At 37.5% G+C, this 12,042-nt stretch overlaps 1 protein-coding gene across 2 annotated transcripts in view; it reads right to left on the bottom strand.

The window, feature by feature from the left end:
• The window catches only part of LOC121960482 (uncharacterized), a 111,586-nt gene that overhangs the window by 98,601 nt on the left and 943 nt on the right, over positions 1 to 12,042 (bottom strand). For both annotated transcript variants that reach the window (XM_088071803.1, XM_088071802.1), the window contains exon 3: positions 8,216 to 8,353. In XM_088071803.1, the coding sequence (XP_087927929.1) occupies positions 8,216 to 8,353 (138 nt within the window). The remainder of the gene's footprint in view (positions 1 to 8,215; positions 8,354 to 12,042) is intronic.

The raw sequence follows: 12,042 nt of genomic DNA, 5'->3' as shown, positions 1-12,042 counted from the left end.
TTGTCTGGTAATTGTAACAAGCAGAACCATTAAGACATTTAAAAAAAAAAAATCTATATTTTTCGAACTTTTCAGCATTCATTCCTCCATCCTGGATTGGTCTCAGAACACCATATGCAGCATAATGCTAATGTCAAAAGATTGCCAAATTAGTCCAAAAGATCACCACGATGATATGACAAAATTTCACTCACTGTAAAGCTTTTCAAGAAGCACCATCATGTGCTTCACTAAGTTTACACTTGGGCCAGAGTAAAAGAAAAAAAAAAGTATTTTTATTTTATTATAGATCTACTTTGAAAGTGGAAACGTGAGTGCTTTGTGCATCTTCCTTTGGGGATTACTTCACAGAAAATGCTGAGAATTACAGCTCTGAAACATGTTCTGCCCCATGTGGAGGTGTTGATTACCTTTGCACTCAGCTCCTATTACTATGTCAATTATATTTTCCAAGCCCTTCGGCATTAACTAGACTGTCTGATATTTCCATCTTCACTGCTTTAGTCTGTAGCACACTTGATCACTCTATAGACACTTTTCCCTTCTATCACCTCTTATAGTTTCTCAGAAATCATAATTTGATTTCAGCCTGAACTATGTTTAGCTATAGTTCACTGGTTATTTATGGTCACTTACAAAATAGCCCCCCTACACTCACACTGTCACTATGACTAAGTAGGCAGCTGAATATTTTATTCATCCAGCATTCCTCTCATCATCTAAGTCTGGAGGAAAAAAATGCATCGCCGGAATCAGGAATCATCCATGATCCAGGAAGAGTGATAAAAAGGAGGCTATATATAGATGATGAATTACTATCCCAGGGAAAAACAGCTTTTTGAATATTTCATGGGACAGACTTTCACTTCTCTGGTGGGGAGGAAGAAGAATTCCCTTCCTTCTTCAAGAAAAGTTCCAATATAGATCAGTTAATTACTTTATCATCCTTGTAATGTGCCTCTATAGATCCATTAACTCAATAGAGACGTGGTTTGAGTCACACACGTACTGTTCCTTCGTCTATTCTATTATTTTCTTGCGCATCCCTGCAGGTCCCTCAAGTAAAGTCTTCACTTTGTGGATTGAAATGGCGGTGAGTTTGTGGCAAAACATCAAAAGCAAACAGGTGTTTATAAATCTGCTGCATCTTGGCTCAGTGCCTAATTTCCATAAAATGATGCATTAACATTTTCACTGAATATTCAGCCCTTTTTACAAGCACCCGCTTGGTTGGTCTTGTTAGTCATTCAAATTAAATTATAAAAAATGCAGAATGGTGGTGCGTCCAAAAGACAGTGCGGTGTCCTACACGTAGGCAGCATATGGTATTGGGAATACAGCTCATTCAAGTGGTTGATTGATTGGTGCGCCATTGCCATCCGGCTGTCAGTCACACTTTTCCTCCATTGAATGAGACCACCAGACTCAAAACAATTGCAATTATTAATATTCATGACGGGCCCATGTTTTTTCTTCAATGTCAGTTTCTCGTGTTGTCTTTGTTCTTTCAGCAGTCAGTGTGACGGCTGGGTTTCATGTGAATGTCAGGATAACTTACAGTTTGACTCTTTTGTACTGCAAGCTACTTCTATGAAAGTTGCTTGTTGTTATTCATGCTATTGTAATCTATCCCAGCTTCCTAATTTTTACTGCACCACTGGTGCCAACAATTGCAGATGGTAACATATGATATTTGTCAAAACATGTTAGACTTCTGTTTTGTAATGTTTTTTCTAAATATATTCCAAAATATTGCCGCCTGTTTGAATATCAGACGGCAGAATGGTGGGAATAGCTGCTTGCATGATACCACACAAGATTCCTGATGCAAATTCACTTGGTCAGTCTAGTATAGTTGCCTGCCAGTGCACACAGCACGACATGTGGTAACCTGTGACAGCAAAAAAAGTTGTTTGTCAGCTCCCATGATTACACAGTACTGCAATTCTGCAGCTCTCTGTCCTGTGTACTGCTTTCTCTGCAGCCCTGTTAAAGCACAGCACAACTGCGAGTTACAATAAAGAACAGTTGATGCACAAGGAGCATTCTCTCCTTCACCGGTGCATTGTGTCGATAGAAGACGCTTTGCTATTCACCAGGTGGGGAACAGCTGGAGGGGCTGTTTGATTAAAACAGCTCGCTGCTTCCACACAACTCCCCCCTCCCTCTGTGAATATCTGCCCCACCAAGGCCACACACTGGCTTTTATGACACAGTATAAGGTAACCTGTTTTGCCCAGTCCTCCAGTCATTCTGGGGAAATTACAGTCACGTCATCTTGCACTGCCGTTTTGTATGTGTGAAATAAGGTGATGATAGAATATAATCTTCAATTTCATAAATAACACTAAGGCCCCCAAAAGACTGCCTTTCTTGCCAGCCAGTGATTAACTATCACTCAAGAGGCATTTACTATTATCCATAACAGGATTCAATGCACTCCAAGCAGCATGAAAGCCAAATGTGGCTCGCTTCTGCTTTAGATTTAACTGAGCAGAGACAAAACTTTAAAAAATGGAAATTACAATATTTTCAAATTGTTAGTTTGTTCAAAAATGCACCCCCCCAAAAATTAATACAGGCAATTTCAAAAGATGCCCAGTGTGTCATGCACTACTATAACATTATGAGTATGACACGAATAAAGTCTTGAAAATGTCTTGGTGTCAGCTCCGGGAGGAGTTGATGAAACCCCACTCAGCCTATTCAGAAATGAGAAACCTTAATTTTGTAATGGGAAGGAAGACGCACAGATTTAGCCTTTCATTAACTGCCAGTAGGTTGCTTGTAAATCTTGGTAGCATCACGCATTTAAGTCCTGGCTGTCTGCTTTGTGGCTTTGAATGCAAGTTATTGCATGTATTGTTGTGTAGGTTTTCTATAGTGGGATTCGGGTATTCTTTTTTTCATCCTTGTTAGGCATTATTTGAGATTCAGAGTCTATTATTATGAGCATCTATGTAGGTCTATAACTTATCCATGATAACAAAAATTGTCACAAGCTGTTATTATGTCACATAAAATACGTAGATAGTACCTCTTCTGAACTCTTTTGAACCCCTCTGCATTACAAACACACAGAAAACACACATAATCTTTTGGAAAATATCTGTGAAAATGTTGTCCTTCTCAACATGGAACGCCCCACAAAGACAATTTCTTGTTTTCCATTGCCCTAACTACCCACTACCACCTCCCCTTGTGACGGCAGTGAATCCACTTTTTTTCACTGCCTTTAGGTTCTACTTTACCTTATCACTTGCCAGCAGAAAAAAAAGCCAAGAACATTTGGAAGGAAAAGTACTGTCGCCTCGGATGGTTAACATGGGAATAGCCGCAAGAGCTGTAAAGACAAATGTTATCCATCACATTGATTAAATTCCTCTTAGCTGGTGTCCTTGGCCAAGTAAGTTTGTGTGAACGGCTGTGGTGCTAACAGCAGTCCCATGGAGAGTTAGTGGATTAATTAGAATTGTACCAAATGGCCAGTCTTGTAGAAGTCAATCTGCTCCCAGTTACATCGCGTCACCTTTCCTCCTGTGCCTCCAGTGTCCAGTGATTGTTTTAATGCCTTAATGTGATTTGGAGAAATGTCTATTTCTGTGGCACACTGGACCTGTCTATGCCTTAAAAGAGATATGTTTTCAGATATTATGATGATTTTTTTATGATTTTTGCAAAGAATAGTAAATAAACCAACATCTATGCCTCTTTCCCTCCTATTCAAGTCTCTGCAAAGCCCCTTCCTGCTCCATTTCTTTGGACTTTTCATTTTTCTTTTTTTTTGTTAACTTATTCTTTAGAGTTTCTGCTAAACTACTAAATGCAATCTTGAAGCAACTGAAAATAAGGGGGTTATTAGGACCATGTCAAAATTTCGAACGTTTTTTTTCTCCTACAGCAAAAGCGAGAAATCTGGCCAGAAATCAGACTACTTTTGAACTCTCTCTCCAAGTATTTGTTGAGTCACTGTTGTTGATCTACAATCCTATTAAAATATAATGGTCATTTTTGTTCAACTGTCAACTAAAAATTGTATTTACTGCCCCTTTGAGTTATAATTTTCTTCCCTTTTTAACACGTCTATTTGTTTTAAAGAGGTTTGCTGAGCATGCAGCTTCATTTCTGTATCACACGCACATTAGCTCATATACACTTACACACATTCACCCAGCAAGATGCCCAGTGCTACCACAGTCTTCTACTCTTTACAAGTAACAAGCTCAGCAAAACAAACAGCAGTTATTTGCACCACTCTACAGCACTTCAACAGTATGTGATGGTGGTGTTCTACCAGCTGCTGTCTACACTGACAAACTGTATTATAACAATAATAATAATAATAATAATAATAATAATAATAATAATAATAATAAAAATAACAATAATAATAATAATAATAATTATAAGTGGCACCAACTCTAAAATGTTTCCAAAGACTGACCTTTGATTCATATAACTGGGAGTTTCTATTCAAACTTCTGCTATCACACGCGCAAGCTTTGGCACAAGTCCTGTGGTGGTATGCAATCAGCAGCTGTTAATTCATCTTATTCATATTCTCGGGAAGGGTTCAAAGAAAAGATTTCCTTTACACGATTAATCTTCACTGGGCGTGCCAACTCTGCACTAGTATTCCAAAGGCACATCTTATCGCAACCCCAATCTCCATCTTAAGTGCCCCCAGGTTGCGTTCATATTGAATTAGCTCACATCAAAGCGATTCCACGCGACAAGCCTTTTAAGATTAAATGCTCTTTTAATTCTCTGATTACAAACAATTTACTCCATTGGGACACTGTTACCTAGATGAAAAATGATAAAGATCCCATTTCTCACTGAAAGGATATGTAAGGAAACAACACATTTTAAGAAGAATGAAAGACAAAGATGAGAGCTGGCAAAGTGCACTGTCAAATTCCTGTGATTCAAAGAATCTAATCAAAAACGTTAGCGTTACCATTTAAAGCAGGCAGCAAAGGTCAAGCAAATGACAGCACACAATGTGTCATATATTTTAAGAACATTGCAAATAGTTTCAGAAAACTGCTTCATGGCTATACTCCTGTATGTAAGTACCTTATGTTTTAATGACAGTAGGAGGCATTTAAACATCTTGGTAGAGTCAAAGACAAACAAGGACACCACGAGCGGGTCAGCATAAGAGAAGGTATAGCTGAAAACCCCCTTGCTTGATTTACGATTGTTAAAGGAAAAGATTTATAGAAAATCATGAGCTAACCACCCTTCTCAAAAGGCTAATAGTATTAACTGCCTATGAGAAACAAATGCAGATGGATGCTAACATGACTGTCAGTATCGTCTGCAGAAGATTGATCGCTTAGCTGTCTAATCAGTAGTTTGGTATGAGCCTTGAATATTTGTCTGAGTTGGTTATACCACGAGTCACTTGGACAGTCAGCATCAGTTGTTGCAGGCATTCAGTGAGATTGATTCATTTAAAGGGAGAATTGGGCTCCACCAGTCACCTAATCTTGATAGATGTGACAGTTTTCGGAAAGCCGAAGAAAAGAGCCCAGACAGATTATTATGGATGAATATTTTTCTGATGCTGCCTTTACTGCAGACCTACAAATGAGGGAGGCACTTACACACAAACCATTTTAAGAACAAAAACTTACTCTGGATTAGCTAAGTACCATAAAAATGCCCTGTCTCCTTTAGCTAACCCCCCCCTTGTCATTAAGCTGCCAATCAGAGTTAGGGAGTGGTTTGGGATCCAATCAATCAAGCTGATTGGGAGTGTCAGGAAGTAGCTGCTATAAGCAGCCAGAGGTTGTGCCTGTTGCAAACACCATTTAACCAACACAGCATGTTTAGCCAGCATGATAATTAGGACAAAGTCCTTGCTCATCTCCTCTCTTAAGCTTCAGACCCAATGAAACTCAAACCGCAAATGGCACAGCTGTGGTGCTACTAATATGGGTTTCAAATGCCGACACTGACACTGTAGTTTGATATTTTCAGTTCAGTTTGTCCTAAAAGAGACACTAATGCATTGTGCTAGAACTGAATAGGTTAACATCCCACATCTGTCAAACACATGACTGCTGCCAAATGAAAACAACATATACACAAAATGTTTTATCCAACAGTTTCCTCAATATAAATGGCACTGTTTTTTGGTGTGGACACCGGCTCGCAAATGTTCTTAAATCACTTTATGATCTAAAGAATTCATCAACATATAATGTACATGTGTTTACAAGTGTGTGTGTGTGTCTGTGTCTGCAAAGAGCCACAGCTTACACAAGAAGAAGTTTGTTCAATAATGTAATTTTTGAAGAGTTATTTTTGTTATTTCTTAATACAGCTACTAAGACAGTGCGCAGCTATTTAGCTTGCTGGTTCCAAAAAGGACATTCAAGTGCAGGTATACAACATAATATACTGTCTTACACATAGGCCTAACACACCACAAACATCCCGCTAAACCCAAACTGTGAGGTGTGAGGAAAGCATTAGTGGCAACACTAACCACCAGTAATTTTTCAAGATTATTTTTCTGTTTTTAAGCAAAGAAAGAGGAACTGTGTGGTCAAAAAGGCAGTTTACACACGCAGGCTACCTGCCAAACTCAGGTAGCTAAATGTGAAGTGGCAAACCTAATTGTTAAATTACAACAACCCAGCACAATAAGGGAACCTCTAATCCTTCCTGAAGCAGCTGCTATGAACTCAGCGATGCAGAGAGAGAAAACAATACGTGCAAAATGAAAAAGAAAGTCGATTTCAAAAGCATTACTAACATAAAGTTCAAAGATAAACTAATTCCATGGTCAAATCAAACCCCCGGTTTTGAAGGCGATACATCAGTCATACACTTACAGCCAATCTATTCCAAAATATTATTTTTGTGGCTGACAAAGGACAAAACCTTCACAAAGCTGTGTGATGGGGAATGGTAATAAAGTTTTGACTGCATGCTGATAGACAGAGGGGGGTACTCAGCTTTAATGCAGAGCAGAAAAGATGAGAGAGAGGCAGCTGAACTGAACATGCTGTCAGGAGGTGTGCTCCAGTAGCCGAGAATGTCCGACCTGATATCAAAACCACACGCAATAATTACACAGGTGTACTCAACACCACATCATGAAAACAGTCCATGGGCCTTGATAGATTAAAAAAAACACTGTGCCTGTCCCCATCAGTCACGTTATATGGATTATTGACTGAAGATTAAGTCAGTCATAGTGACCAGTGGACCAGTGTTGCGCAAAAACACATTTAAAATTACAGATGACAGAATATTTGATATGAATTATAATTTATGTATTTCTTTACTATTTATTAAAGATTTGGAAAGCTGATTGTTATAACTTTTTAAGATTTTCTTATACAAAATTGAGGAGTTTGCCCTCTGCTTTTTTTGAGAAAATAGTGTGATGGTGATATGCCATAATCAAATGGCAAATATGCATGGAAAGTATGGGTGGATTTTCTTACTTTCGCCATGTTTGAGTATATAAATCACTACTTCACAGAGGGGAAAGCTGCTCTAACTGGCAGGACGATTTGCACATATACGGGTTAAAGTGTCTTAATATTCCATATTGCTGTACAGTTTTTCAGTTACTTTGCAATTAAAGCTGCATTTGAAATGTCTACATCTTAACTTTGCCTGTTATCTACAGATATGAGACAAGTACCACCAAACCACGAAAAAGGGTCCATAGATGAAAACAATGCAGAGATTTTTTTAAGTGCTGTCTTACGCACTAGAGGCTAATCTCTTCTCTTATCAAGCTTAGGGTGGAGATAGTTTCATAACTGTGCAGCAGGTACTTCCAACAGTAATATAAAAGTTATGAACAGAGCTTACAGCCAGAGAGAGAGCAGGTTTGCATTGATTACCGGAGCGGCCAGCTTGAGTAGAGAATATGACCCGAGCCCCTAAGCCATCTCTCCATCACTCCTCCCTCCCCTCTCAGCTGAACCAGTGCTGTCTGTCTCCCTAGGCTGTCAATAGAGCCTGATGGGCCTTTTAGACACTTATCAATATTTAACCAGCCTCCCCCATTGACTCAGCAATTACTGCCTAATTGATTTGAGATTGATTATCATCAGCACCATAATGGCTGTGTCGGTCAGCTGCAAGTGCTGATAAAAATCCTTGGTGTAAATTAAATAATCTTTTTATGCAACCAGTGTGTGAAGTGGAGCATGTGTGTGCAAAGAATGAAAAGTGATTGTACCATGTCAAGGCAGAATCCTCCAGACTTGTGTAGCCCCTCTCAGCTGCTTCCAGTACCAGGTCCTCTTGCTTCAGTGAAATGGAGAGTGAAGCTTTCAGCTCAGATTTGTGTGTACGCTGGATTAGTTGTCCATGTTGTCTTTTGGAAGAGAGAAGCAAAGACACAAATTTACATTGCAAGAGAAGTTAGTGTGTAATGCAAGTGAGTGAAGTGAGTCTTACATACATGACAGAATACATGTACTGTATGTAGCCATGAAGTTCTTAATCTGAGCACTATTAAAGGAGCAGTGTGTGGGATTTAGCAAAATGTAGTTGAAACCTCTCCCCGTTGCTAAGCAGTGTCCAAAATTAACTCTTGGACTCTGGCTAATACGGCTGGTGGATTTAAAAAAATCTACCAGCCAAGCATATTTTTCTATCATCCAAAATAAAAAATTGTCGTCTTTGTTTCACCTATACATTTGTTTAAGCTGATGTCTCGTACGGTAAACACAACCAGCACAGGAGCAGAGGGCAGCAGAGCATTGCGTCTCCTAAATGACAGCAAAATGCAGCAGAGATTCTCAGCAAAGTTTAATACATGACTATTCTGGCACAAACATTTACCCACCAGTGTGGCGGATAACCTTCTGAGATTAACTGGTCAAATAGAAAATCTATCCACATTTGACACTTGGCGGGTGTTAATTTTGGACCCAATTTTGATCCCAATTTTTGTGTTGGCTGCATGTGTTCATAAACTGCTTTGCTCAATTATCATGCACATAATTTAATTGGCTAACAAGGTTAGTTGGTTTAGGTTAACTGAGCTCTTCTCATGCATTTTGATAAAAAGATAAAGGTGTACTTCAGTTATTAAGCAAAGCACTGTCATACAGTAAATGCAAGAGAAACTTTTTAAAAATTGATCCAGAAATCCCTAATGACCCTGGATCCCACAATGCAACTCAATAAAATCTTTAAAAAGACCCTAACCTGCTTGATAAACACACCTTTCAAACTCCATGCTCTCTGTTTGTCTTGCAGGCTTTCAGTTAAAAAATGTAGTCTTAGCCTTAAATGAGACTAATTAAATGATGCCACTTGCGTATCTTTCTGAGACTAGAAAACACTCTCTTCAGACGAATATGTTGAAAGGAATAAATTACATAAATTAAAAAAAATAACGTAAAGTGTTTAAACTGAAACGTGCCTCAGTAAAACTCAGAGCAAGTTTAAAAACACTTCTGTCTATCAGTAACCGAAGGGTACAATCCATCTTTTGCTTGATATTGAGGCTGGGATGTCCCACTGTCTGCTCCAAATATGAGTGATAAACATATGAGCAATTCCCACCCACATCATTACAGTGTGAAGTGAGCCCACCATCAACCGAATTCAAATGACTGGGCTGTATCACATCCTTTTACAGAAATGCAAAGCTGCATCCTTTCACTTGTTCACTTGTAAGGGCTGTGAAAGAGCTCTTTCCTTTTAGGCCAAAAGACTCTACAGTTGATGCCAGTAACAGTAATCAAAGCTTTTTCTACTGAGCGTGTGTGTGTGTGTGTGTGTTTGTATTATGTACGTTCGAACAGCAAGGAAAGGTGGGAGGGAGCTTTCCAGGAAGCCATCAATCTCATTACACTCCAGCCAAAGCTTTAGATGCATCTCTGATGTTCCCTCTGAAATCTTTCTGGACCTCGTGACTAACATTCGTCATTTCAGCATAAATGGCTTTCACTTCCCAGGTCCTTTGTGAAAAGCTATGGACGAAATTGTAGACAGCTTGAATAAGTTGTGTGACAAATTGATTTCTTTAAGTGATTTTGGTGCAGAAGCCGCTGATAGTGTGACCACACTTTTAGTTGATTACCTTCGGTCGGAATCACACTAGAGAAAGATGCACTGATTGCACTAGCCAGTTTAGTTCACACTGCTTTATCACAAATGAAGCAAGAGCTATAAACAGTCACAGTGACTGATAGCTATTTCAGAACACCAGTGGAGCGTTATTTTGTGGTGTAGTGGGTAAAATTAATAACGACCACTCAGGAAAACAAACCAGAATATGTTAACCTCATTGCCATCACTAAAAATTCAATTACTCATTCAGCATGCAAAATTCCAATCATCTTCTCATCTTCAGCTTCTCAAAATGAAGCTTGTCCAATAAAACAAGACATCTGCCACTGCCATGGTGGCCTCTGAGAAACTTTTCACTGTTTTCTGCCTTTTCTATTTTCTGACATTTTATTATTAGTATTATTATTATTATTATTATTATTATTATTATTATTGTTGTTGTTGTTGTTGTTGTACATAATATATCAAACTCGCTCTCTCTCTCTCTCTCTCTCTCTCTCTCTATATATATATATATATATATATATATATATATATATATATATATATATATATATATATATATATATATATATATATAAAGAGAGAGAGAGAGATTTTTTTTTCCAGACTGTTGAGTTGTTGGCACCTTGTAATTTTATGTTACTATTTTTGGACCTTGTTTTCTTTTTATACTGGGGCCTTGTTTTTTTATTTAGCAATATTATTTATATTTGTAATTATTTTTTATTATTGTATTGTTCTTTTGCTGCTCATCCTGTACCTTATAGCTGCTGAAATAAAATTGATAAATTGACTGATAATGAAAAAAACTGTAAGTTGCCACCCTGAAATTAAGTTCTAGACATTGCAGGGTTTTTTTAAATACTGTATTCTACCACATTTCCTAAACTGTATTGCCTAACCAGTAGTGTAATGTCAGTAATAATACTTTGTTATAGTACATTACTAGTATACTAGTATAGAACTAGTATTTTTGGGAGTATCTGTACTTTACTTTTATATTTCTGTCAACTTTTACTTTTACTCCCTCACATTTCCTAAATAAAATGCGTACTTTTACTCTACTACATTTCCCCAAAGTATTTGAGTTACTTAATACAATACAGAAAAGTGAGGGGGCGGAAGGAAGGAAGTGATTGAAGAGTGAATGAAGGAATGGGAGGAAGGGAAAAACTGGATTTTTTTTCTTTAAATCAGTTCCTCCTTTTGTATAAAAGACCATGTTTTTCTTCCGTTGTATTATAGGATCCATTTTCATGATTCTCAAAATTCTGATCGCTTGATTTTTTTTTTACCAGCATTTACTTGTACGTTTACTTTCAATATTTACGTACATTTAATATCATAAAACTACTTTTGATACTTGCATACAGTAAATATCAGATACTTTTATTCAATTAATATTCTAATTAGTGACATTTAACTTCTAATTAAGTAATTTTCTTGTAAGAAAATATGTATTTTTACTCAAGTATGGCTTTCAGGTACTTCATCCACCACTGAATACAGCTTATATGATTTAGTAAATTATTTTTTGTTCATAACTGTTAAATTGATAGAGACATTTTCAATATTTAAACCATACACTTCAGTTTTTCATTCAGGTTCTTCAAAGCAAAGTGTGAAAGGCTATGCTTTTGCCTATATGTGAAAATGGAGCCTATAATACCACTGAAGAAAAACAAGGTCTATTATTAATTATAAAATTATAAAAGGATTTAAAGAACAAAATCCATTTTTTTCTTCCCTCCTGTTCCTTCACTTGTCTGTCTGTCCCTTCCTTACCTCCCTTTTTTGTAGCAAATACCTGAAATGCTTAGGGGTAATGCAATGGAGTAAAAGTATACACTTTATTTAGGAAATGTAGTGGAGTAAAAGTGAGTCAGAAATATAAAAATAAACTCAAATTGAGTACTACTACTCCCAAAAGTATATGGCCATATACAGTAGATACTCACAAAAAACACTTAAGTACTG

Source organism: Plectropomus leopardus, chromosome 21, assembly GCF_026936395.1.
Source record: "Plectropomus leopardus strain MGB_pleo_1.0 chromosome 21, ASM2693639v1, whole genome shotgun sequence".
Taxonomy (NCBI): Eukaryota; Metazoa; Chordata; class Actinopteri; order Perciformes; family Serranidae; genus Plectropomus; species Plectropomus leopardus.
The sequence above is the reverse complement of the archived record's forward strand: the minus strand, read 5'-3'. Positions and strand labels throughout refer to the sequence as shown.